This window comes from Mercenaria mercenaria, chromosome 6 (assembly GCF_021730395.1).
Source record: "Mercenaria mercenaria strain notata chromosome 6, MADL_Memer_1, whole genome shotgun sequence".
Classification (NCBI taxonomy): domain Eukaryota; kingdom Metazoa; phylum Mollusca; class Bivalvia; order Venerida; family Veneridae; genus Mercenaria; species Mercenaria mercenaria.
The window spans coordinates 22,072,234-22,097,245 of record NC_069366.1 but is presented as its reverse complement, the minus strand read 5'-3'; the positions used below and the strand labels follow the sequence as shown (position 1 = coordinate 22,097,245).

Here is a 25,012-nt window from a genome sequence, read left to right as displayed (position 1 = left end):
ATGTAGTTGTGTTAGGGTATAGGATGCTGGATCGAATAAAAGCAAATGTTGCTCTTAAAATGCATTCTAGGTTCGCTTCAGCTGTGTTCTACAAAAGGTAAAAAAATGCACCTAAGTGGCACTATTCCCATAGAAGTTCGTCTGTATTTCTTTGTCATGTTTACGTTGAAGACACATATGTAATATGTCGAAGCCACTTGCTTGGTTCTTGACTTATGACAGATGCAGTTGTCTCAATCCTGATAACACTCAATCGGCGGACTTAGACTGTCAAGAGGTAACAGATCTGATTGAAAAATTCATAAGATATACTTATGAGGATCTGTCTGCTTTCTAGCTTCACTTTCTATGTCCCCTATTTATTTAGTTTAGTGTTTTCTGTGCTTGAAATATTTACAAAAATGAATAAAGCTGTATATATGTAAGGTTTATGAAAAACATGCAATAAGTGTCAAATATTTATGTAAAAATTTATTTGCTGACACCCTGTACGTAGTTTTTTTTTTCAATCTTAAACACTTTCCCACCTGTGACCAAGTCCCATTTTTGCAGCATACGTATATAATAATTATTTACAAAGGCATGTGAACTATTTTGGTGCGTCACTGGTGGGAAAGATGTTTAAAATGTAAAAATGATTTATGCTCATATTTTAATAGAAAAGAGAATGAAAAATGTCTACAAAGTCTTCTTTTTTGTTCATAAACTTGTAAAATGAAGTCGCATTTATCAAGAAATGGTCTTCAACTATCATAAGTATGCAATTTCAGAAGTCTATCCCTATGTCACGTTTTCCTTAATCGGATAGGCAATCTGAATAGGAAAATGTCCGAGGTCCTTTTGCACTTTTTGAACAGCCTACAATGATCCCGCTGCAAGAACCATGCCCAATTTTATTGCATTTCTCTATTTAGTAGTCCTTACTGAACGTCAGGATATAAACGGAATGGGGGCCCATCCAGCTCGTTTTTTTCACAAAATAGCGAAAATGTTCCCGAGTATCAATCAAAAAGCACAAAACTCTTCCGTGATTTGAATTTTTCCGCATAAAGGTGTCTCACTGATCATACAAAGCTACCAGCAGTTAGTTTTCCAACTGACATCAGAATTTTACATGTATCGGCTGTATAAATTTTCTAAAGAATTAATATTCATTATCTCTCACCTTAATTTACAGACATCCAAAATCACTAATTTATATTTATAACAAATATTGACGGGGGCCAAAATTCGAAGTGTACCCTGCTACCTTAAATGGTGGCAATCTGAGAAATCCAAGATGGCGTCCAAGATGGCCGCCACAAAAGTAATGATGACTACAATGTTTAAACACACCATTATGTCTACATTTTCATATAAATTTTAACTATTTTTCTGTTTAATATTTTACAACGATATGTCAGATTTTATAAGTATCTTTTTCACATAAATTGCTTAAAATTATTATGCAGAAGGTCAAAAGGTCAAATAATCATAAAACTCTATATACTTTGCATATGATTTCAGGACACATTTCAGATTTCAAAAGTATTTATGCAAAAACATGTCCTTAAGTTCATTTTCGGTGAGCAGTACTCATAGTACCATGAATGCTACTCAGTGAGCAGTACTCGATGTACCGTGAACACTACTCACAGTGAACAGTACTCAGTGAGCAGTACTCACGGTAATGTGAACACTACTCAGTGAGCAGTATTCACGGTGCCGTGAACAGTATTCAGTGAGCAGTTTTCACGGCGCAGTGAACACTACTCAGTGAGCAGTACTCACGGTGCCGTGAACACTAATCAGTGAGCAGTACTCACGGTAATGTGAACATTACTCAGTGAGCAGTACTCACGGTGATGTGAACACTACTCAGTGACCAGTACTCACGGTGCCGTGAACACTACTCACAGTAAGCAGTACTCACGGTAATGTGAACACTACTCAGTGAGCAGTATTCACGGTACCGTGAACACTACTCAGTGAGCAGTACTCACAGTAATGTGAACACTGCTCAGTGAGCAGTACTTACGGTACCGTAAACACCACTCACGGTAATGTGAACACTACTCAGTCAGCAGTACTCACGGCATCGTGAACACTACTCAGTGAGAAGTACTCACTGTAATGTGAACACTACTCATTGAGCAGTATTCACGGTAATAAAAACACTACTCAGTGAGCACTATTCACGGCACCGTGAACACTACTCAGTGAGCAGTACTTACTGTAATGTGAACACTACTCAGTGAGCAGTACTCACGATAATGTGAACACTACTCAGTGAGCAGTACTCACGATAATGTGAACACTACTCAGTGAGCAGTAGTCACGGTGCCATTAACACTACTCAGTGAGAAGAACTCACGGTGCCGTGAACACTACCCAGTAAGCAGTACTTACACTACTAGATGATCAATGTTCTGTGAAAAGTACTTAGAGCTGTGATCACTCCACACTGATCATTAGCAATGATCACTGAGAAATTGTAACCGCACATTTAGAGTCCTTTCCACTGAATATTTCTCACCACACTAAAAAAGGGACACCGTTAAAAAAAAGTGTGACCTTGCGACCACATACACGCATCATAGGATCGATGCCCCTTTCTCTAACGAAAATGGGGCAACATTTTTGTCTACCTATACCGTATCCCCTTTTGGGATAGGTTATCAGTCAACTATTAAACACGGGTGTGAAGAAATGATAAGGCATCTTTCTTACGTTTAAGCAGCTAGGGTAATAGTGTCAATTTGTTTTCAGTTTTGAAATTTGAAACCGAATATGATTATATAATTTTTTGGAAAATCTGACGATGATTATTTTTTCAGCTCCTGTAAAACTGATTTATTAGACATTTAATTATTTCAGTGACATCGTCAAAACGTTTTAGATACGTTTCTTAATGTTCTATCACGCTGCATATATTTCACAATATGCAAAAATATACTCTATTTTTGTATGCAAATCTTTGCTTGAGGCAATATGCGCACAATAATTGAACAGCATTGAAAACCTGTCTATGGATAATACGACATTATCCGTGTCCATGATAACAAATATAAATAAATATACAAATATTCAGAATTTAAAACAATTACCGTATATGAACCAAATATGTAGCTATTCTGATGTTCTGACCTCATGATGGATAAAAAAATCCCTATCCTTGGGGGATACAAAACATAAAATACAACTAGGAACTGACCACAAAATTTGTTTTTTCACACCTGCATACCTGCATAACTTGAAGAAGGAAAATAGACACATGTATCAATATGTATCAACTTCTTAAAGTACTTTTCTGTTTACCTGCTTGTAATGCGCATATAAAGTTACATTAGTATCAGTACCTTTTACAACAGTTTTACTGTAAAACATCAATAATTGTCATTCTTTGTATCAATTCTAATTTTCAAAACTACAAATAAGTGATAATGAATGGGTAATATTTGTAATTTAAGCAGGAATTTGACCTTTTTGACATATTTTTACCTTTAAATGTAACAATTTAAATGTCTTACAATCCATGAAAGATGTGTTGCAATACTTCTATGTTGACAAAACAATGCATGCAAGCAGTTTATTTCATCAAAAGTGAATGAAGAAAACCTTTTTTTTTAAAAGCACCTTTTTCATTTTATGGCGGCCATCTTGGACGCCATCATGGATTTCTCAGCTCGCCACCATAACATGCCTTGTTAAAAATTGGGTCCGGGTTACCCCTAGAAATAGCGGACTTTCTTGGCCGAAATCACCCTGCTATTATCACTTTCATTTCATTTCAGTCGGACCGTCAGGGGAGGTAACTAGAGTCACGGATTGGGACTACTGGTATTGGTAAGGCTGCAATTCCACTGAAGCGAAACGCAAGTGGTGCAGGAATACAGGTAGTCCCAATCCGTGACTCTTTAGTGGTTTTAGCGAGCTTTATTCTTGCCACACCGATGTTTACGCTACATTTCGGGCGTCGCTGAGTTGGACGTAATATCAAACTGAATTGAAATGAAAGTGATAATTACGCAACGGGTTGGACTAGAATAAAGGTACCTGATTGTACAATTTATACGTGCAGGTATATTGTTACAACTGCAGATACAAAAATATACCTGCAAGTACAATTTTATTACTCGTTACTTCTAAGCCGAGAGTGCCTAGATATGCTAAGTTATGCATTCAATTCAAAGTAGTCATAGTTAGCAGGATAAGTCAATTAAGTGATGACGTCATATTTATGACGTAATCAAATGACGTCATGATAATGGAATTTGATTTGTAAATAATGGAATCCAGTAAGTTTACACAGCAGAAATGCAAAGGAAAATGAAGAATTGCGAATCCAGTGGTAATGCATAATTTTTATTTTTGTTGTTCAAATGCCTAATTCAAGTATATTTCTTTATTACTGTCCTGCATAATTTTGCTATACGGTCTTGCCACGAACAATACTTAGCAGACTTGTGTAATCTGTGACAATGATGTTCATTTCCCGTGTTTAAGTATCTTTAAAATCTTTATTTAGATACACTGTCATTGTGTTACCATTCAGCCTTATTCATGATATATCTTATATTCTCAGGTCACTATCCAGAGTCATGACTAACCCCCCCCCCCCCCCCCCCCCCCCCCCGTCGGCTGAGAAGTAACTTATAATCATCATAGTTGCACCCAACTATTTTTGCAAAGGAATGATAATTTTCTCTAAATTTAGACCCGAAAATGCACCAGAGGCCACTATTTATATATTGATTTTCGTAAATTCCCCGGGCCACACCCCTAGTCAAAATAATTCGACGGTCAGATTGTTTTATATGCCGTGAGTAGTGTTTACATTACTGTGAGGAGTGTTCTAAACGTACCGTCGTACAGATCAATGTTACCATGAAATGCGTAGAGAGAGACAGTTGCCATACCTTAACTCAACCATGCTAATGGCCAATCTCTCTCCATAAATACTGGTTTCCCAGTAGTTTCCGGACCCAAGTAGTTTTCCGGACCTTTTACATTTCGTGCTGTATAGACTTTGCGCCGTCGTAAAGCATTTGGGTAACAATATCATCTCATCTAGACATTTGTTGCCTTTACATAGCAGCGAAAACCCAGCATTACCAACTTATTTATTATTTGAATATCCCGGTTGTTTTAACTTACTTCGATGTAATGTTTACACATGAGATTGTCAACTACAGGGGAATTCCAGTTACAGTGCGCATGCGCAGAAATTGAGATCCCTTGAAGGTAACCATCAGTCAATTGATGCTCCCATTTACAGACGATACAGTAAAAGCAATCCGATAGTAATAAAATAAAATAATGAAAGTCAGAAAAAGTCGACCTATTCACTATACTACGGCATTAAATTATCGATTGAAAAAATAAGAACCAAAAATAGACAGGGATTTACCTACGATACCGTCTATCAATCAAATGTTTAGCAGCAGTGTCCATGCCCGAGTGTTCAGGACGTTAGACTACCAATTTTGAGACCGGTCTTTTTCTTTAAAAAAAAAATAAAAAAAATAAATTATATTAAAAGTTCTTAATTTCTTTTTTGTAATATTACCAGTCCGCTAAATACGTTCCGTCATTTTAGCGTGACGTTGCAAACGTCATTCAAACGTAATTAGACGTAACTGTAATGAGCGTATTATAAATCTAGTATTTGTTAAATTCTTGAAATATACTTTTCAAATCATCATCACGCCTTAGAATTATGTTTTAATTTTGAATATATATAACGAAATCAGAAAAGTTTGCTTTTACAGAAAGGTTACAACTGTTATAATGAAAGGTCCGGAAAACTACTCGGACTAACTGAGATATTAATGGAATTAATTGTCCCGTTTGAGGCCTCATCTACATTTGTGTTATGAACGCAAGTGTAATACTAATTCTGCATGGTGTTAACCGAGAACCTAGCTTTTTTCTGTGAAAATTTTATGTTTCTTCTATGTTTTGTTTGAAAGTTACTGGCAAAAAATAACGATTTCGGTCTGGAAACTACTGGGAAACCAGTACAGTTGTTTTTTATTTGTATAATCTGCTGACGCTTTATTTCAAATTCGAATAAATGCTATGCAGATCCGTGACTGAAACAAATTTATTCGTGAGTAACACATAATAATGCAGTTAAAGTTGAAATTACTATGTTCAGAAAGAAATTACTATCATCTGCAGCCTTTGGAAGTCTCCTCTTATAGAAGCCAATATTGAGACAATACTTCTACAGTTTTCTTTTCTTTTTTTTTTCATGTTTTTTTTTTTTTCGTGAACTTTTCAAAGATATTGTCTATCGTAGACTTTTTGTTAAAACTAGCCTAGATCCAGAACATACCTATTTTTTTTAAGAATAAAAATGAACTAAAATTGCCTAAAATACAAGCATATGATTTCTTTCGGCCTTTAAACATTTCCACGGTGTTAAGTTTGGGTCATCGCATTACTATTTTCCTCTCCGAACCAAGATGCTCAAAACTATGATGAAGAAAATCGAAACTAGGGTGATGAATGTCGAAAATTGAAGTTTTCAAATTATATATAAATTGCCCCAAAATTGCACTTTGTGGCATTTTTCAAATAAAACGAAGCCGAGTTTTATGGGTTACAAGTTTTACGTCATTTTATGATTTTGCAAGTCGTGCTTTAAAAAGAAATGGAATAAACATTTTTCTAGGACGTTTAAATTACAATGAATCCATGCACGCATATATTTTAGTAAAACAGAAGCAAAAGCGTTTGCAAATTTTTACACACTGAAGCTAAAACGAAACACGCGCGAAACCTTAACATCAAACGGCTACGTGATATCATGTACTTCTAAACCATTAGAACTCGGACTGTGCCCTCGTGCCAAATAAGCAGCACATAACTGCCGTTTGAATAAGTTTATAGTAAGGTTTAGGATATATAAAGTGAAAAATCTTATGTGTTCGGTGAAAATTATGCATTGAACCGCATTATCTTTTTTCCTACGAAGTCTTGACGAGTTTGCAGAATTAAGATAAAAAGGAATACTGACATTTTCTTTTGAACATATGAACACACATTTCTGATAGCTATACATAAGATAAATATGCTAACTAACAAGTACTCAAAATATAATATGTCCGGATGCTCTACTCTATCACATGTTACCCTAATATATCAGATATTGCTTTTGGGCAGTTTTTCGGCATATTGCTTCTTTGGTTTACACTACAAACACGATCATTTCGAGGGTTCAACGGAATAAGGGTGTATCTACATATAATAATCATATGTAGATACGCCCTTATTGCGTTGAACCCTCGATTTGACGACTGTTTTCTGTCTAATACAAGCAAACAAAATAATAGCACATTGGGTTTTAATGAGACCGTTCATGAGGACCCCTTAGCACCGGCTTATGTGAACTCCATCATCCCTAAGTTGTGCGGTCTTGCGTGCATGCAACAATTTTTCATCCTCTAAATTATCCCTAAGAATAGAGACTATAACAACACTCAGCCCAAGTACCGGGAGACTCCTCTTCACGGCCGCCACACGGCTCTTAAATATTGTGGCTGATTTCTGCCATTTCTTGTTGGCGTGTTGGCGGGGCGAAAACACGAAAACTCGACAAAAACCTAATTTGTCGAGTTTTCGTGTCGGCGGGGCGGAAAGACGACACATTTTACGCGAAAACTCGACGTTTAGAGGGTGCCGACAAGAAAATTTATCTGTCGAGTTTTCGGTGTTGGTGGGTATGACTATGTCGTATTGGCGCCCTTTATTTGTCGTGTTTTCGTGTTTTCGCCCTGCCGACACGGAAACACGACAAATACCTTATTTGTCGAGTTTTCGTGTTTTCGCCCCGCCGACACGAAAACATGAAAACTCGAAAACACGACAAATATCTTATTTGTCGAGTTTTCGTGTTTTCGTTTCGGCGTCTTCCATTAGGCATGCGCACAACAATTACTGAACTGAACACAACATAACTGCATGCAAAAATATACAAAAACAACTAGAAAATATAAGTTTAAGAATAAAAAAATGACTTATATTCTATGTATATTTCGGCCTAAAACCATTTTGTTACATAAAAAAATATCGAAAGACGAACGTCGATTATCAAACTAATTACTTCTGCCTGTTTACTCCTCGCCCACATTTTATGTATTTTCTCATAATGTATCAAAGCAATTTCTTACTAGAATAATAAGAGCATTTTATTGATAACGACCAAATCTGTTAAGTCTGTGTTTTTGACAGTTTTTTTTTTAATTTTGATAATTCTACTCAGTATTACAGCGAAGATATTGTGAGTACCGAAGTGGCGGGTTAGCTGTCAGCTAATATGTATTAGCTGACAGCTAACCAGAGTACCGAAGTGGCGGGTTAGCTGTCAGCTAATATATATAATATATTAGCTGACAGCTAACCCGCCACTTCGGTACTCACATATTATATATGTACACATATGGAGGATATCAACATTATTATACAACTGCAGGCCAAATATTTGATACACCTGATATTAATTCCGCCCGACGACATTACAGAATTACAATCAATTTATTAGTCCCCTACTGGTTGAAAACCAGTTTCAGGGACTATAGGAATGCGCTTTTCATTCCGTCCTTCCGTCCGTCCGCAATTTCGTGTCCGGTCCATAACTCTGTTATCCATGATGAGACGACGTGTCATGCGCAACACTCAGAACCCTAGCTTTAAGGTCAAGGTCACACTTGGAGATCAAAGGTCAATTGGACATTTTTCCTGTCCGGTGTATAACTTTGTCCTGCAAAACAGGATTTGAATATTACTTGACACAAATGTTCACCACTATGAGACGGAATGTCTTGCGCAAGAACCTGGTCCCTAGGTTGAAGGTCAAGGTCACACATAGAAGCCAAAGGTCAGATACAAGAATGACTTTGTCTGGAACATTTGTTCTTCATACATGGAGGGATTTAGATGTAACTTGGCATAAATGTTCACTACCATGAGATGGATTGTTGTGTGCAAGAACCAGATTCCTAGGCCTAAGGTCAAGGTCACACTTAGAGGTCAAATGTCAAATTCAAGAATGACTTTTACCGGAGCATTTCTTCTTCATGCATGGAGGGATATTGATGTAACTTGGTACAAATGTTCACCACTATGAGGCATCCTTGTTTTTAGAATTATGTCCCCTGTCCCCTTGTTATTACTATAAATAGCTTACATTGTAACTTATTTATTACAGGCCGTAGGGAAAAATCAAGACCAGTTTTCTGTGGTACAACATGCATGTTACATCCAATTTTTAGGTGTATTTTGACCTATCTCTACGTGGTAAAGAGTTTTATGTGGACTTGTATAGATTTTTGTATATATAGTACAATATTCTTTATACATTATTGACAGATATCAGTTCATTATGTTATACTGCAGTAGAGAAAATTAGGTGCTTTCCAGTAGGGGACTTTGTATTGCATGGCAATACTTCATTCACTTGTTCTATGTGTACCCAGCGAAGAAGAATGCTATGATAAGGTTGTGCTCTGCCATACGTTTAATATTTTATAAGAACAATATCATAATAATAAAATCAAAACCCTTATTAAGGAGGAAACTCATTTGAATAAGTTAATCTTCATTGAGGCCCACGCGTATACGTAATTATTTTTCTAATTATACAGGCTCGGGTCCTGGGCCGGGGAAGATGGCCATGCCATCCCCCCACCCCCAACCCCCAATCAGCCGGCTGAGAAGTGACCTGTACTCATCAAAGTTTTGCCCAACCCAACTATTTTGGCAAAGGAATAATATTTTCTCACAATTTAGACCCAAAAATGCACCAGAGGCCACCATTTCATTTCTATATTTCAAAAATATCCGTGAGGATACCCTCTGACCCCCTAAATAGGAGGGCATGACCCCTTACGTATCTCAAATTTTGGACAAAAATGCAGCAGGGACCACCATTTCATACCTATATTTCAAAAATGACAAGGGAGAGACCCTGGGACTGCACTGTCAGGAGTGGGTTAACCCCCGTACCTCAACATTTGGACTCAAAAAAAATGCAGCAGGGGCCACCATTTTATACATATATTTCAAACATTTTCAGGCGGACACACCCTGACCCACCTAACATGAGGGGTCACCCCCTTCCGTACCTAACCCCGTCTTCATTCTTTAACTGTTGCGGCTCCCCGCACCCCAATGAAATATTTCTGGGACCGGAACTGTTATACATACACTTCGTATTCTTAAAACGATAACTGACATCTGACATATTATTGTATTGTTTTATAATCTCAAATTTTAAGTGAATATAAATAAATTTTGAATTGACGGTTCGTTCGAATAGAAAGAAAAATGCTTCTTAAACCCTTTGCCACTGGCTTCAGAATAACTCTACATTTTATAAGAGATGTCTGAAAAGTATTTGTCGTGTTTTCGTGTTGTCATGTCGGCGGAGCGAAAATACGCCAACACGAAAACTCGATAAATAACCTAATTTGTCGCGTTTTCGTGTCGGCGGGGCGAAAACACGACAGCATGAAAACTCGACAAATAAGGTATTTGTCGTGTTTTCGTGTCGGCGGGGCGAAAACACGAAAACATGACAAGTAAAGAGCGCCAACACGACATATTTATACCCGCCGACACGAAAACTCGACAGATAAATTTGTCGTGTCGGCGCCCTTTAAATGTCGAGTTTTCGCGTAAAATGTGTCATGTTTTCGCCCCGCCGACACGACAACACGAAAACAGGAAAACCCGACAAAATAGTTTTTTGTTTTGTTTTTACGTGTTGTCGTGTTTTCGCCACGCCAAGACAAAATGGCAGAAATCATCCACCATACTTAAAGCTGTTGTTGTGATAGTTAATAAAAGATATAAGATACCTTAGAAGGGTCGTAAACCTTTCAAAAAATCATAAAGCATTTCATTAACATAACAAGAGGGTCATGATGGCCCTATATCGCTCACCTGAGTTTAGTTGATTGCTTGAACAAATTTCTTTGCTAAAGCTTCAAAAACAAACAAATATCTAGGTAAACAGTTTTTAAGTTTAAGATGAGTATTGAAATTTGTATCAAAATTATACAGGTGGTCCAAATATCTATGCTGTAACTTCAAAAACAAGAAAGTAGGTCAATCGGTCAGGGTTGAGAATATTAAAGATGAGTATTGAAATCTGTTACAAAAGTTATAAACGTGGTCCAAATTTCTATGCTGTAGCTTCAAAAACAATAAGGTAGGTCAGTAGGTCATGGTTAAGACTATTCAAGATAAGTATTGAAATCTGTATTAAAAAATACACCTGTGTTCCAAATTTCTATGCTGTAACTTCAAAATCGAAAAAGTAGGTCAGTAGGTCACGATTAAGACTATCCAAGATGAGTATTGAAATCTGTATCAAACATTTATATACTTGTGGTCCAAATTTCTTTGCCACTGCTTCAAAAACAAATAAGTCTATGTAAAACAAGGAACCACCGGGGCGTGGCCTATACTGACCCCAGGGTCATGATTTGAACAATCTTGGTAGAGAACCACTAGAGCATGCCACATGCCAAATATCTAACTCGAGGCCTTATGGTTTCAGAAAAGATTTTTAAAGGTTTCCCGATATAAGCCAATGTAAAATCTGTTGACCCCGGGGCGCAGTCAATTTTGACCCCAGGGTTATGACTTGAACAAACTTGATAGTTGACACTAGACAATACTAAATACCAAATATCTAATATTTGGGCATTATGGTTCTGGACAAGAAGATTTTTAAATATTTACCCCTATATAAGTCAATGTAAAACAAGAGACCCTCCGGGCGTGGCATATATTAACCCCAGGGTCATGATTTGAACAATCTTGGTAGAAAACCACAAGAGCATGTCATGTACTAAATATCTAAGTGCTGGGCCTTATGGTTTAAGGCAAGATTTTTTAAAGGTTTTTCCTATACAATCTTGTTAAACAATGTGCCCCCGAAGCGGGGCCAGATTTAACCCCAGGGGGATAATTTGAACAATCTTGGTAAAGAACTACTACACAATGCTACTTACCAAATACCAATGCCTTAGGCCCTGTGGTTTTGGACAAGAAGACTTTTAAAGTTTTCCCTATATAAGTCTATATGAACCGTGTGACCCCCAGGGCGGGGCTATATTTGACCATAGGGGATAATTTGAACAATCTTGGTAGAAGACCATTAGATGATGCTACATATCAAATATCAAAGCCCTATGCCCTGTGGTTTTGGACAAGAAGATTTTCAAAGTTTTCCCTATATAAGTCTATATAAACCATGTGACCCCCAGAGCAGGGCCGTAATAATTTTGACCCTGGGGAATAATTTGAACAATCATGGTAGAGGATCACTAGATGCTACACACCAAATATCAAAGCCCTAGGACCAGTGGTTTTGAGCAAGAAGATTTTTAAAGTTTTTCATTTCGGTTGTCATGGCAACCAGAGTTCTATATGGAATTAAATTCTTTGAACAATTTTAAAGAAGACCATCAAAGGAACATCCCTGTGAAGTTTTATCAAAATTGGCTAAAGAAAAGTGTGGACCGACGGTGAGCGATCACAATAGCTCAACCACAGTATTTTATGCTAAAAACGGATGGGATGTTTTAGATATCTACTTTCATCACCGTGTTAACAGTGACTACAATCGGTTGCATTTTACATGCCTTCCTTTTAAAAGAATGTACATGTTTAACTGAGCGCACCACGATAAGTGACGTTAGGTTAGGAAAATTGTCAGCTATACATACAAAACCCAATATCTTGAATTTCATTTTACAAGTGTACACATTTTTGGTTAATAAGTCAAACACAATTTAATTTTTAAACGATCATTTGATGTTTTTTCGCCTTTGTTGATAAAAATGTGTTTAAATGATTAAGATATTTAACTTAACAATTATTTCAGAAGCTGACATCTCGAAAACACCTGTGCGAAAGACGAGCAGAAATGGATCTGCAAGGGTTACACCTAATAACGATTTTTTATCAAAAGGACGGAGATCGAGAACGACTAGCCCAGGCAGTTCTTCAGTTCCATCAATTAGTGGCAGACGATCCATAACATCAACCCCTGAAAGCACTTCAACTCAGAGAGAACTTAAGAAATTAGAAGACTATTGGACAAGAAATAATCCAGTACCAGAAGATTCTCCGAGATTGAGGAGTAATAGAAAGTCTGTCTTCAATCTGAAAGAATGCATTGGAGAAAGTAGCTATACCAGAACATTTCAGAAAGATGAAACAAGATCCCAACAGTTGAAGACGGTTGAACAAAAAAGTCTTCCTGAGTCGCCAATACCAAAAACAATAACACAAGATAAATGTGACCCTTTTTCATCTTTAACATTTGAAAATTGTGATAATAATACTATCAGTCATCGAAATGAGAAAACAGGCAAGTGTTCAGGTAGTCCAGATATATTTACTAATTTTCAGGAGCGTGGTAATGAACAAAGGGAAATTATTTCACCTGCTTGCTCACCGATGACGAAGTTGTCCCAGCTTGAGCCAACTTTAGACAGGAGTAAAAAATATGGCAGAGATGCTGTCATTCAAAATAGTATTTGCCAAAACTCAATTTCAGGTGGTGCAGCAACAGGTTTAACGGACTACGACTCGAGTGATTCGGACGATGATGACTATGTTCCACCAAGGAAAAAGCTGCGGAGTGAAGTCAGTAAAGATGAGCTTTGGGATGGCATACCGCTCACTATATCCTTTAAAAGATTAGCACCAATATCGAAAACAACAGCTGATAAAACTACAAATGACATATCACAGACCAAACTGGTGAATTCCAGAGCATACAAAGATATAACTTCAGAAAAACAAGAAGTTCTGGATGACACTAGGTCACTTGTAAAACTGGATAATTTTCAAAAACATTCAAATAGAACAGACCCCGTAAGTTGTGATAATGATCGAAACTGTATCACAAAAATTGTACCAACTGACAGTGTTCAGGGCAATTCGAAACTTAAAGAAAATCATCAAAGAACTAAACGTAAGAGAAGTACGCGCCTGAAAGAAAAGTTGACTGCAATTCCTGTTAACAAGGACAATTTTAATGAAAGCATTACATCAGAAGACACTGTTCCGGTTCGTGTAAAACTGTGTTCAGTCGCTATTTCGAGCAATGCCATTTCTCAAGTGAATGAAGACGGGGGAGAAACATGTTTAAGGAAACTTGATACAACCCAAGACAAAATGACTAATGATTATCAAGGTGAAAGCTTGCTCAAACTGACCTTGTCTCAAATTTTGTCAGTTGACAACAAAAGTGATATAAGCGCGAGTATATCAAACGAAACGAAAGATGTGACTGAAGAGAAGACAAAGTATGAATGTGAATCAGGGACTGAAGGTACACCAGCAAGTGTGAAAACAAGCATTTCTAAAACAATAAATGATATTTTCGAAGAAATTAGTGGACCAAATATACTGTCTCAAAACTCCTCAAACAAAACAGATGCAAACATTAACAATTTAAACGAAAATGATTCTAGAACAACTAGAAGAACGAGAAGACTGTCAGGCATTGAGATAACTAAGTCCAATCTGAATTCGCCGAATATTAAAAACACCAACGATGACCATGAAATACTAGCTGCTGGTTTAGCTTTTGATGCAAAGGCATCAAATGATGATAAATCAAACAATACTGCTAAAGATGGTGAATGCAGTACAAAAGCTAGTGAAATTTCATCTTCGAAACATAAACTGTTCACAAAAAATACAAATAAATGGTCGAAAACTGTTCCACCATTAAGAATAAAATTAAAACATCCAGCTACTGTCACCTCGAAAAAAAAGTGTGACTCAAAATTGAAACAGAAAGATAGTGCTGTGATTAAAGGGAAAGCTACAAAACCAAATAAATTGAACACTGGATCGACTATAAAAGCACCAGAAACGAAAACTGATTTTAAAAAAATCAGGGAGAAACAAGCCAGTCCAACAGATTCAGATGAAGCCGGTACATCGAAGAAAACTGATGTCACACCTAATAACAAGAAAAAGAAGGCAGCCAGACAAAGAAAATGGTACGACTGATGATTTTTTTTTTTTTTTTGTAGATTTCATGCGATAAACAATATACATGGAAAAATAGAATACTGGGCGGGAAGGAGCAGTGATGTTATAACTTATACAGTTATCTATGTATGACTTCTAGCTTTTTAGACGAAGTAGCAAATAATGAATACTAGAAAGCATCCCTCATTTGACCCACTTTGTAATTGTAAGACAACTGACATTCTTTCCGCGGCATCTCATATTGACGAAAGTAATTTAGCGGAAGTTTTCTTACTGCAGTTAATAAAAAGAGTATGATTACCAATAGAATATGATAGGATATTTGATAATTTCCCATCCTTAGTAAGTGACGTGTTGTTGTTTTAAAGGTCACCGCCTCCATCGAGTACAATTGCGTTGAGACTGAATAGTGAACGTCGTCTGTCAGCAGCTGGGAGCCTGCTATCAAATGCTTTACTGAATAAACATGCCTGTGTACTGTGGTCAAGGTGAGTCTACAATAGGAGAGGAAGTCATCTTATATGGGCCGTTTATGGCACGCCAATTGTCCAATAATTACGCGAACCCAGGTTCACCGTCGAAAAAAACTAAAATTAACGATCGACAAACTAGGTTTTTCGAAAGTAAAACCAGGTTTTTCGAATACTAACCTATATTTTCGAGCGAAAACATAAGATAACGGGCGTTTCTCGATTGAACTATGAATATCGGTCCTTATCCTAAGTTCACGAGCGTAAACCATAGTTTACGAACGTGAACCTATGTTAACGACCGTGAACTTGGGTTTACGACCGTAAACATAGGTTCACGCTCGTGAACATTGGATAACGACCGAAAATCATAGTTTTTTTTTTTCGAGAAACCTAGTTTATCGAACGTACACCTAGGTTCGTAAACCCAAGTTCACGGTCGCAAACATAGGTTCATGCTCGTAAACATAGATTTACGTCCATAAACTATAGTTCACGTCGAAAAACTAGGATTATCGAATACTAACCTATATTTTCGAACGAAAACATAGGATAACGGGCGTAAACCATAGTTTACGCTCTTAAACCCATGTTTACGTTCGATAAACTAGGTTTCTGCACTGAGCGTGAACCTATGTTTACGGGCGTGAAACTGGGTTCACGAGCGTGAACCATAGTTTTCGAACGTGAACCTGCGTTTACGAACGAAAATCATAGTTTTGTTCTAGAAACCTAGTTTATCGAATGTAAACCTAGGTTCACGCTCGTATACCCAAGTTCACGGTCGTAAACATAGGTTCATGTCCGTAAACTATGGTTCACGGTCGTAAACATAGGTTAACGGTCGTAAACCCATGTTCACACCCGAAGTTCATAGTTGATTTTATAATCCTAATATATCGACCGTAAACCATGGTTTACGTTTGATAAACTAGGTTTCTCGATTGAACTTCGAATTTCAGTCGTTATCTTATGTTTACGGTCGTTATCCTATGTTTACGCTCGTGATCCCCGGTTCATGCTCGTAAACCATAGTTTACGAATGCGAACCTATGTTTACGACCGTGAACTTGGGTTTACAAGCGTGAATCTACGTTTACGATTACAGTGTTATCCTATGTTTTCGCTCGAAAATATAGGTTAGTATTCGAAAAACCTGGTTTTACGTTCGAAAAACCTGGTTTATCGATTGTTAATCCTCGTTTTTCGACCGTGAATCTGGGTTCACGTAATTATTGGACAATTGGCGTGCCATAGCCGTTCTATGAGAAAACCTGTACGTATTAGTGACAAAAAGTCAAAATTGAGATAATAAAATACAAACAAAAATGTATTAAAGAAAATAGTTCTATCTTTCAAATCTGAACATTTGAAGGAATTATCTTCACAATTTCGAGAGTTACAATGATTTGAAGTAAGTCACCGAAGGCATTTTGAGATGTGACTTTAAGAACGTCATGAAAGCAGTATGACGTCGCCGTGCATGGCGTGATTTTTCAAGCCATTAAATCAACAAATTATATGTATCACTTACTAAACATCATACATTTGAATATTTAAGAACAGTTTAAAATGTTTCTATTAAAAAATAATTTTACCGTGTATTTTGGTTTCATCATGGGCTTTTTATTTTTACACGATGTGTAGTGCTTTGGAATTTTAGTTGCCATGACAACACAAATGACATTTATTTGTAAAATTTTGTAGAATTTGATTGCCCTTAGATAACTGTATCACAGTTATACTTGTTTCTAGTCTCTGCATGAACATAAGAAAAAACAATGATTTTCCATATCTTAAACTACTTATAATGCAATAATTATATGAGCCGTGCCATGAGAAAACCAACATAGTGGGTTTGCGACCAGCATGGATCCAGACCAGCCTGCGCATCCGCGCAGTCTGGTCAGGATCCATGCTGTTCGCTTTTAAAGCCTACTGCAATTAGAGAAACTGTTAGCGAACAGCAAGGATCCTGACCAGACTGCGCGGATGCGCAGGCTGGTCTGGATCCATGCTGGTCGCAAAGCCACTATGTTGATTTTCCCATGGCACGGCTCATATTATGTCACTAATACAGGTTTCTCATGGAACGGCTCATATTATGTATGTATACAGGTAGAGAATGCCTTACAAAAATGTTACAAAATAATTTGCAGCTATTTACTATGATTAGGTGTTTCCTTTCTAACAGAATAACTCAAGTAGGCCAATCCTTTGTAGTGTAAGGAATAATTCGATTCCTCACATAAATGTTTAAAATGTTAACAGGTATACAGTAATATTTCTGTTTGTCTTTTAATGATACTTATGCGGTAATGACATTTGATATCAAACTAAATATTTTAGTAAGACAAGACTAATTCATTAAAAAAAGCAAAAGACTTGTCTGTAAAATATATAGGAAATATTACTACAGTGTTCTTCACGCAATAAAATGTGTTTGGCTCAACATGATATAATACACTACTGTGTTAATCACGCAATAAAAATGTGTTTGGCTCTTCTTCATACAATATATTGAACTGAACAGAACAAAACATACATGTATCAGTTTTAAGCATATAACAGCTTATCGACATATACTGCTGTGTTACTCACGCAATACAATATGTTTGACTGTACATTATATATTATACTACTGTGTTACTCACGCAGTAAAATATATTTTGCTCTTCTTCATATATTATACTAGTTAAAAGTAAACTTGAATAAATCTTTTATTTTTTGATCTGATACAGATGATTGATAAAATGCTAACGACGTTTAGTCGACACGAAACATGTCCTTAAACTAAGATGAATTTTAGACTTATGTACTTATTGACTTTACAGCGAAAATCGCCGTCACATGCAGCTCTCTAACCCTAACGCCACCCTTAGTGAGCTAGACATGAAACTAAGCCGGAAATGGGATAATCTTTCAGATAAAGAGAAACTCAGATACTTTCAACGTGCAAGGGATGCCATCAGAGATGAGAACCGACATTCAAACAGACAAACAAACGGTTAGAAAGCTTGATAAATTTATAAACACTGTTTTATAGGCATACAGACACTAAATAGAAAAATGGCGCGAAAAAAAGGTTATAACACACTAAATAGATGTTGTTCTTTATTCTATATAAAACTGACCTATTTCCAATGACCGCAGCACACATCAGGACCCATTTTAAATTTCTGTAACTTACATTTTCTTGATGAATATTGTCAGTGCTAACTAAAAATCAAAAGAAAAGTGGGGGTTATGTTTGATGCAAGAAAAATAATTTCAGTCAAACACACAAACTGCAAAATCAGCTAAAAATGAGACCCCAAATTATACTGGTGGTGTATGATCTAAGTTTCCATGAAAATTTTTGTCATGTTGTTATTTCATTATGAAAATGCTACCTACGTGTCGCGTGTCGAGCATAGATCTGTCATGTGATTTTAGCAAAAAAATTGCAAAGAAAATAAGGAAAATATCTCTACAGAGCAAAAAAATCTGAGGACTATTTGTGTCCGCCATTATACCATTTTTTTTTTTCGCGCCATTTTTCTATTTAGTGTCTGTATGCCTATAAGAAAAACTTTTTTCTCTGACAGTGTGCCAGTTTCATTTGAAATGTACAAGAAGCCCAAATGCATGAAGAAATACAAGGTTTAAGCTTGATATCAACAGTTCCCAAGTTTTTACGGCATTTCCAGTACCATAAGACAAAGGATCAGATTTTGTCAAAAATAGCTGTCGCGACATAATTTTGAAGCAGTTATTCTAAATTCAGCCTTGTTTTGCCCTGTTTTGACATTTTCTACTCTGATCTGCATGCAAATTACACCTTTAAACTGTTATATATGTTCACTTTTACCTCTGATGGCCAGAAAATAGCAATCAGTAGCCTATAAATATGCAGTTTTTTAAAAAAAAATACACTCAAAACAGTGAAAATGTGATATTTTTGGGTTTTATCCTCATTTTCAACAAAACTGCAATTAATTTGTCATTATCTAACAAATTCTAATCAAACTAGCCCATTCCCACCATCATCTGGCCAGATTTCATTTTTTACCAATGTCATCTTATAAGAAAAACTTTTTTCTCTGACAGTGTGCCAGTTTCATTTAAAATGTACAAGAAACCCAAATGCATGAAGAAATACAAGGTTTTAGCTTGATATTAACAGTTCCCAAGTTTTTACGGCATTTTCAGTACCATAAAACAAAGCATCAGATTTTGTCAAAAATAGCTGTCGCGACATAATTTTGAAGCAGTTATTCTAAATTCAGCCTTGTATTGTCCTGTTTTGACATTTTCTACTTTGATCTGCATGCAAATTACACCTTTAAACTGTTATATATGTTCACTTTTACCTCTGATGGCCAGAAAATAGCAATCAGTAGCTTATAAATATGCAGTTTTTGAAAAAAATACACTCAAAACAGTAAAAATATGATATTTTTGGGTTTTATCCTCATTTTCAACAAAATTGCAATTAATTTGTCATTTTCTATCAAATTCTAATCAAACTAGCCCATTCCCACCATCATCTGGACAGATTTCATTTTTTACCTATGTCATCTTATATACCCCAGTCACACACACGGCGCGGATAGCTACGTTTAGCCACGGATAGAAACGTAGTTATCCGTATCGATCCGTACCTGTACCGTACTTTAAAGTAGTAATCCGTATCGATCCGTACCAATTCGTACGGTTCAGGAACGGATCGATACGGATTACTACGTTTTTATCCGTAGCTATACGTAGCTATCCGCGCCGTATGTGTGACTAGGGTATTAGGGAAAACTAAAAATATCGCAAAATTATTTCATTATCAGATTCAACTATCAAAATGTTAACTGTAAAAGATACTTGATTTTCCTTTAATCATTGTAATATATATATGAGACTGTTCAGCATATATTTGAACACTTTAAAGGTATACGCACGTGTTCAAAAGAACATAATTCCATTGCAAGTTCGATTATCCGTTGCAATAATAAATCATTCTGAAGATTGGACATTTGTATTCGCAGTTTATAAGGCCAGTTTATTCTACTTGTCCGTAACAACATTTTTAAGTCATTGTAGTGATTTTATAGCGCGCTACCCCATATACCATTGGCTGTTGGAGCTGCGGTCAGAGACTATGGAATCCATTCTTCGGAAGTTATCAAATTGAATTTTGTAGTTTTACGACAGTAAAATTTCTGTTTAGATGTATGGCTAGTTACGGTGTATTGATGAAATGTTAGACATATTCTGGAAACGCACTGCACCTATTGTTGTCCCCAAAAAGTTGACGTTTTATTAAATCTGTTCTGTGTAGCATGGAAAGTTCACTTCATTACATTTGGTGGCATTTCGAGTCCCAATTTGGCCTTGAAACGATATTCCAGCACAACCAATAACTCCTTCAGCAAAAAGGTTATGCTGAACGAACTTATGTTTCTCAAGATCATTGTCATTTTTTAAACTATATGACAGCCGCCTCAAACTACATCAGAAATAACAAAAGTGCCATCATCTGCCATCATTATACAGCATGTTAGAACTTGCCTTTTGTTTATTGATATCTGCAGTGCTGAGCTGAACTTTCATTTTTCTGCCCATCTCTCCCTAATTTTAGAATAAAACACCAGATAGCGTTTCAGTAGAAACATCTGACTGGGCAAGTATCTGTCTTTACGTAAAACTATGATTGTTCAAACTTCATGTACTTATAAGATTTCAGTGTAATGCTGAAAACGGAACAATGTACAAATTTCGAAACTCTAATGCATATCTCTAAAAAAAATAAGGTTTCAACTCTAAGATTGACGCCTCTCTTGTATAAAGACAATAATTCACAAATAACGTTTATGTATGCTAATCCAATACCCAATGAACACTTCTTTTATATTGGTTTTCGTTAGTATAAAGGTATACTTTGCTGATGGGTATTTCAGTATTTTATCACTTTAACAGCAATATATCAAAGTAAGGTTGCACTTTACCAACATTTAATAAAAACATTCTTTTCCAGTGTTAAGCAGTGAAATTGATACGGCAAAGCAGTATGCGGACGATTGTTCTGTAGAAAATTTCCAGAAATTATCACCCGCATCGCAAATGACAGAGATCAAAAAGTGGCTCAATTTCTATAACGAGATCTCTCCTGAAACCTGTTCTCAGGTTATCACCTCATTTAAAGGTATTTAAGAGTACGTCGTAAAAAAAAGGCTTATATAGTCAATATCACATGCATATCATACGTTTTTATCAGTTAAAAGACAATAATCCAATCCTTCCTACTATGTAATTGGAAGATATGGATGTGTTAATGATTGGTATTTGCACAAAAAGAAGACATAGACGAAGAAAATCAATGAAAATAGAGTAAAACTAAACAAAAGGAACACTGGAGCACATCTTGTTATATGTAGTTATTTTTCGTATTTTCAAACATAAAAATTTGGGCTTTTTTTTACCTTACAATTTGTGAAAACGTTTACAAACGTAGTACATATATTTTGCCAAAAATTAATATACACCATGAAAAATTCTCATTTGAATCAATATCTATTGATAAGACATTTTGATGAAAAATAAGCATAGTATCTCTTTAAATAAAATAATTACACTGTTTGTGGTAATGACGTTTCTGCAGGTAATATAATTAAGTATTTTTATGTCTACAAAAAATAGTTGCGTATTTTTCCATGGTGCACACTTTTAATTGTTTTACAGAAGCGCTTGCTGAAGAGAACAGAAATAAAGTGAGAAAAGAAAATGAGCAAGAGAAAGCTAGAATAAAGTCAAAGTCGAAGAAAAATAAGCAAAAGAAGAAAGAGGACGTGGTAACAACAATAGACAACAATGCGAATTACAGGAAACTTCTTTTTGAAAAGATTCAAAGTCATAAGGAAAAGGTCAAAGGTAAAGTAAACGCTGTCTCATGTTTTAATTCTCACATGCAAATTAGATATTTAAGAGCTAACAAAAAACTGCATTAAACACGTTTGAATCTATTACCATCCATCTGCAAAAAAGGAAAATGTTAAGCACTTCTAGTTATTTACGCTCATTCAGTATTTGCTTTTGTTCGTTTTAATATCGGAATTCTAACACATTTCTCTTACATTCTAAATTAATTATCACAAACGTTTTTCGGCGACGCCGTCTAAATTCGTTTTCGTTACCTATGCCACGTGACTTCAGTTAGCAAATCAAACTACTTGATAACGTATTATAGATAATTTATCAAAATGGTAGATTTTTGCAACACTCTGCCTGATTGGACGAGAGTGTCAATTTCTTTCACTCTGTTGATTGTGCTACGCTGAGTGAAATATAGACAAAGCGTTTATCCTAAACGACGCTGTTCACAGTTTTAAAGCTAACTTTGGCTCAGTATATTTAGCAAGAATATTGATATATCTTAAAATGATAAGTAAGTTTAACAAATATGATAAAAACCTGTTCAAATACCAACATATATCAAATTAAAGAAAGAGCTGAATACGGTCTGCGTATCACATGAATAAGGGTGTGATAAGAGTCTTTTATGTAGAGAAGTGCTTTTTAAAAGATTTTCCTTGTTACAATTGTCGTCTGTATATGAAAAAGTTTCTTGCTTTTGTGACTTATTCAATTTGCATATTAAAATGAGTACTTGTTTGCTTTGATATATTTGTTATAAATTATTTAACTGATTTATTATATATGCATTTCTTTCTTTAGTATGGTATGCAAATATTGAACTCAGTTGAAATCTGTTTTATTATATATATGCTATATAATGACTGAATATCATTACAATGAAATGAAGGTACGCTGCATACAGTTTATCTATGTGATATGACTACGGTCAAACTTTGCTTATCAAACAGAAATATTGAAATAATTACAATTGTATGTTTTGCTTGACCTTCACTTTTTTATAGGTGTGACGTCATTGTCCAAAGATTCATGAATAGCGAATATGCATTTGTTAAAGCGGGATCAGTTGGCCTATTTTAGAAATAAATAAAAATAATAAATAAAAAAATCCTTTAATTGATTTTTTCTCATGTATTCTAATCAAACTTGATTTGTAGCATCTTTATTAGGCCCGCAGCCAATTTTGTTCAGCTGGGACATTTAACCCCTTTTAGGGGCTGCTAGAGCTAAAACTAGAAATGCCTTTATACAGCGTCTCATGAACAGCTTGGTGGATCTTTGTCATACTTGGTCTGGAGCATCATTATAAGGTCCTCTTCCAAATTAATTTATATAGGAACTTGGGCCCTATTAGGGACCACTATAGCTAAAAGTAGATATGCCTTTCTTCGCAATAACCACTAAAATGTAATGGATTTTTATCAAACTCGATGTGTTACAATATCGTAAGGTCTCTTGCTATTTTGTTACAAATGGGGGTAGGGATCAATTTAGCTAAAAATATATACACGTTTAATGACCTATTCTCATGAACCGCTTCGTGAATCTTCATCAAACTACTGCTGTAATTATTCGTCTAAGGATAAACGAAACAAAATTTCAACCCTACGAAACCTTTGCGAAAAATTAAAAGAGAATCATTTAAATTGTTAAAGTGCAGTGTTTAGTTTTGCAAAATGTTAGATGAAAGATGAATGTTAGATGAAAAATTCATAAACTTCTTTCCTTATTACAATTCGCCGACCATCTTTTTTAAAGATATTTCTTGTTACTTATATTTCCTAACTGTACGGATACAATCGATTTCCAACTAGTATATATAGACAATAGTGCATATTATCACATTTAACATGTTGTCATATTGTGCACAGTGTCACGTTTAATCTTATGAAGCAGATTTTTGCTGGGATCAAAATAACAGTTGATATCATGAATCCAACCAAGCCTGGTATTATATGCTTCTCGACTATTCGAAGAATAGGTAGATCTATTGCATTCGCCCGTTCGATGGCGTCGGCTGCCCGATTTGGTTAAGTTTTTGAATGTAAGCTTGTATCACTTGTTAGAATGGACTGAAACTTCACACTCTTATTCACTGTGATGAACCAGTAATACACAGGTCTTATAACTCAATTTTGCACCGTTTTCGACGAAGCAATTTTGATTAAGTTTTTGTATGTTAGCTTGTATTTAAGCACCCACTGAAACTTCACACACGTTTTCACTCTATTTTGCATTTTCACAAAAGAATGCCCCTTTTTCGACTTAGCCATGTTTGGTTAAGCTTTTATATGTAAGCTGATATCACAGTACCCACTAATGGTAATAGATTTAAACTTTACCCACTTGTTCGCTTGCATTATACAGGTTCCATAACTATGTTTCCTTTTTACAAAATTATGCCCTTTTTTCGACTTTTACATTCATTCATTTAATTTTCTAAAGTGACAAGGTTGTTGGATAGTCAAGCGTTGCTGTCCTCCGACTACACCTGTTTTTATGGTATGATGCCTAGAAAAACGGACGATTTCAAATTAATTTCTGTCATCGCTTTCATAAAATATACTGATCTAAAATGTAGCAGTTGATGCTTCAACATCTTAGTCCTAAACAATTTGTGAGGGGAGAAC

General features: G+C 35.8%; 1 protein-coding gene across 2 annotated transcripts in view; it reads left to right on the top strand.

Annotated features, from left to right (window-relative positions):
• Positions 1–4,226: 4,226 nt before the first annotated feature.
• Positions 4,227–25,012, top strand: part of LOC123549436 (titin homolog) — a 24,445-nt gene continuing 3,659 nt past the window's right edge. The window contains exons 1-6 of one of the 2 annotated variants that reach the window (XM_045337539.2): positions 4,227–4,330; positions 12,881–15,017; positions 15,378–15,497; positions 18,314–18,486; positions 21,487–21,654; positions 22,191–22,379. In XM_045337539.2, the coding sequence (XP_045193474.2) occupies positions 4,297–4,330; positions 12,881–15,017; positions 15,378–15,497; positions 18,314–18,486; positions 21,487–21,654; positions 22,191–22,379 (2,821 nt within the window). In that variant the 5' untranslated portion in view covers positions 4,227–4,296. The remainder of the gene's footprint in view (positions 4,331–12,880; positions 15,018–15,377; positions 15,498–18,313; positions 18,487–21,486; positions 21,655–22,190; positions 22,380–25,012) is intronic. The other variant, XM_045337540.2, reaches the window with a different exon arrangement.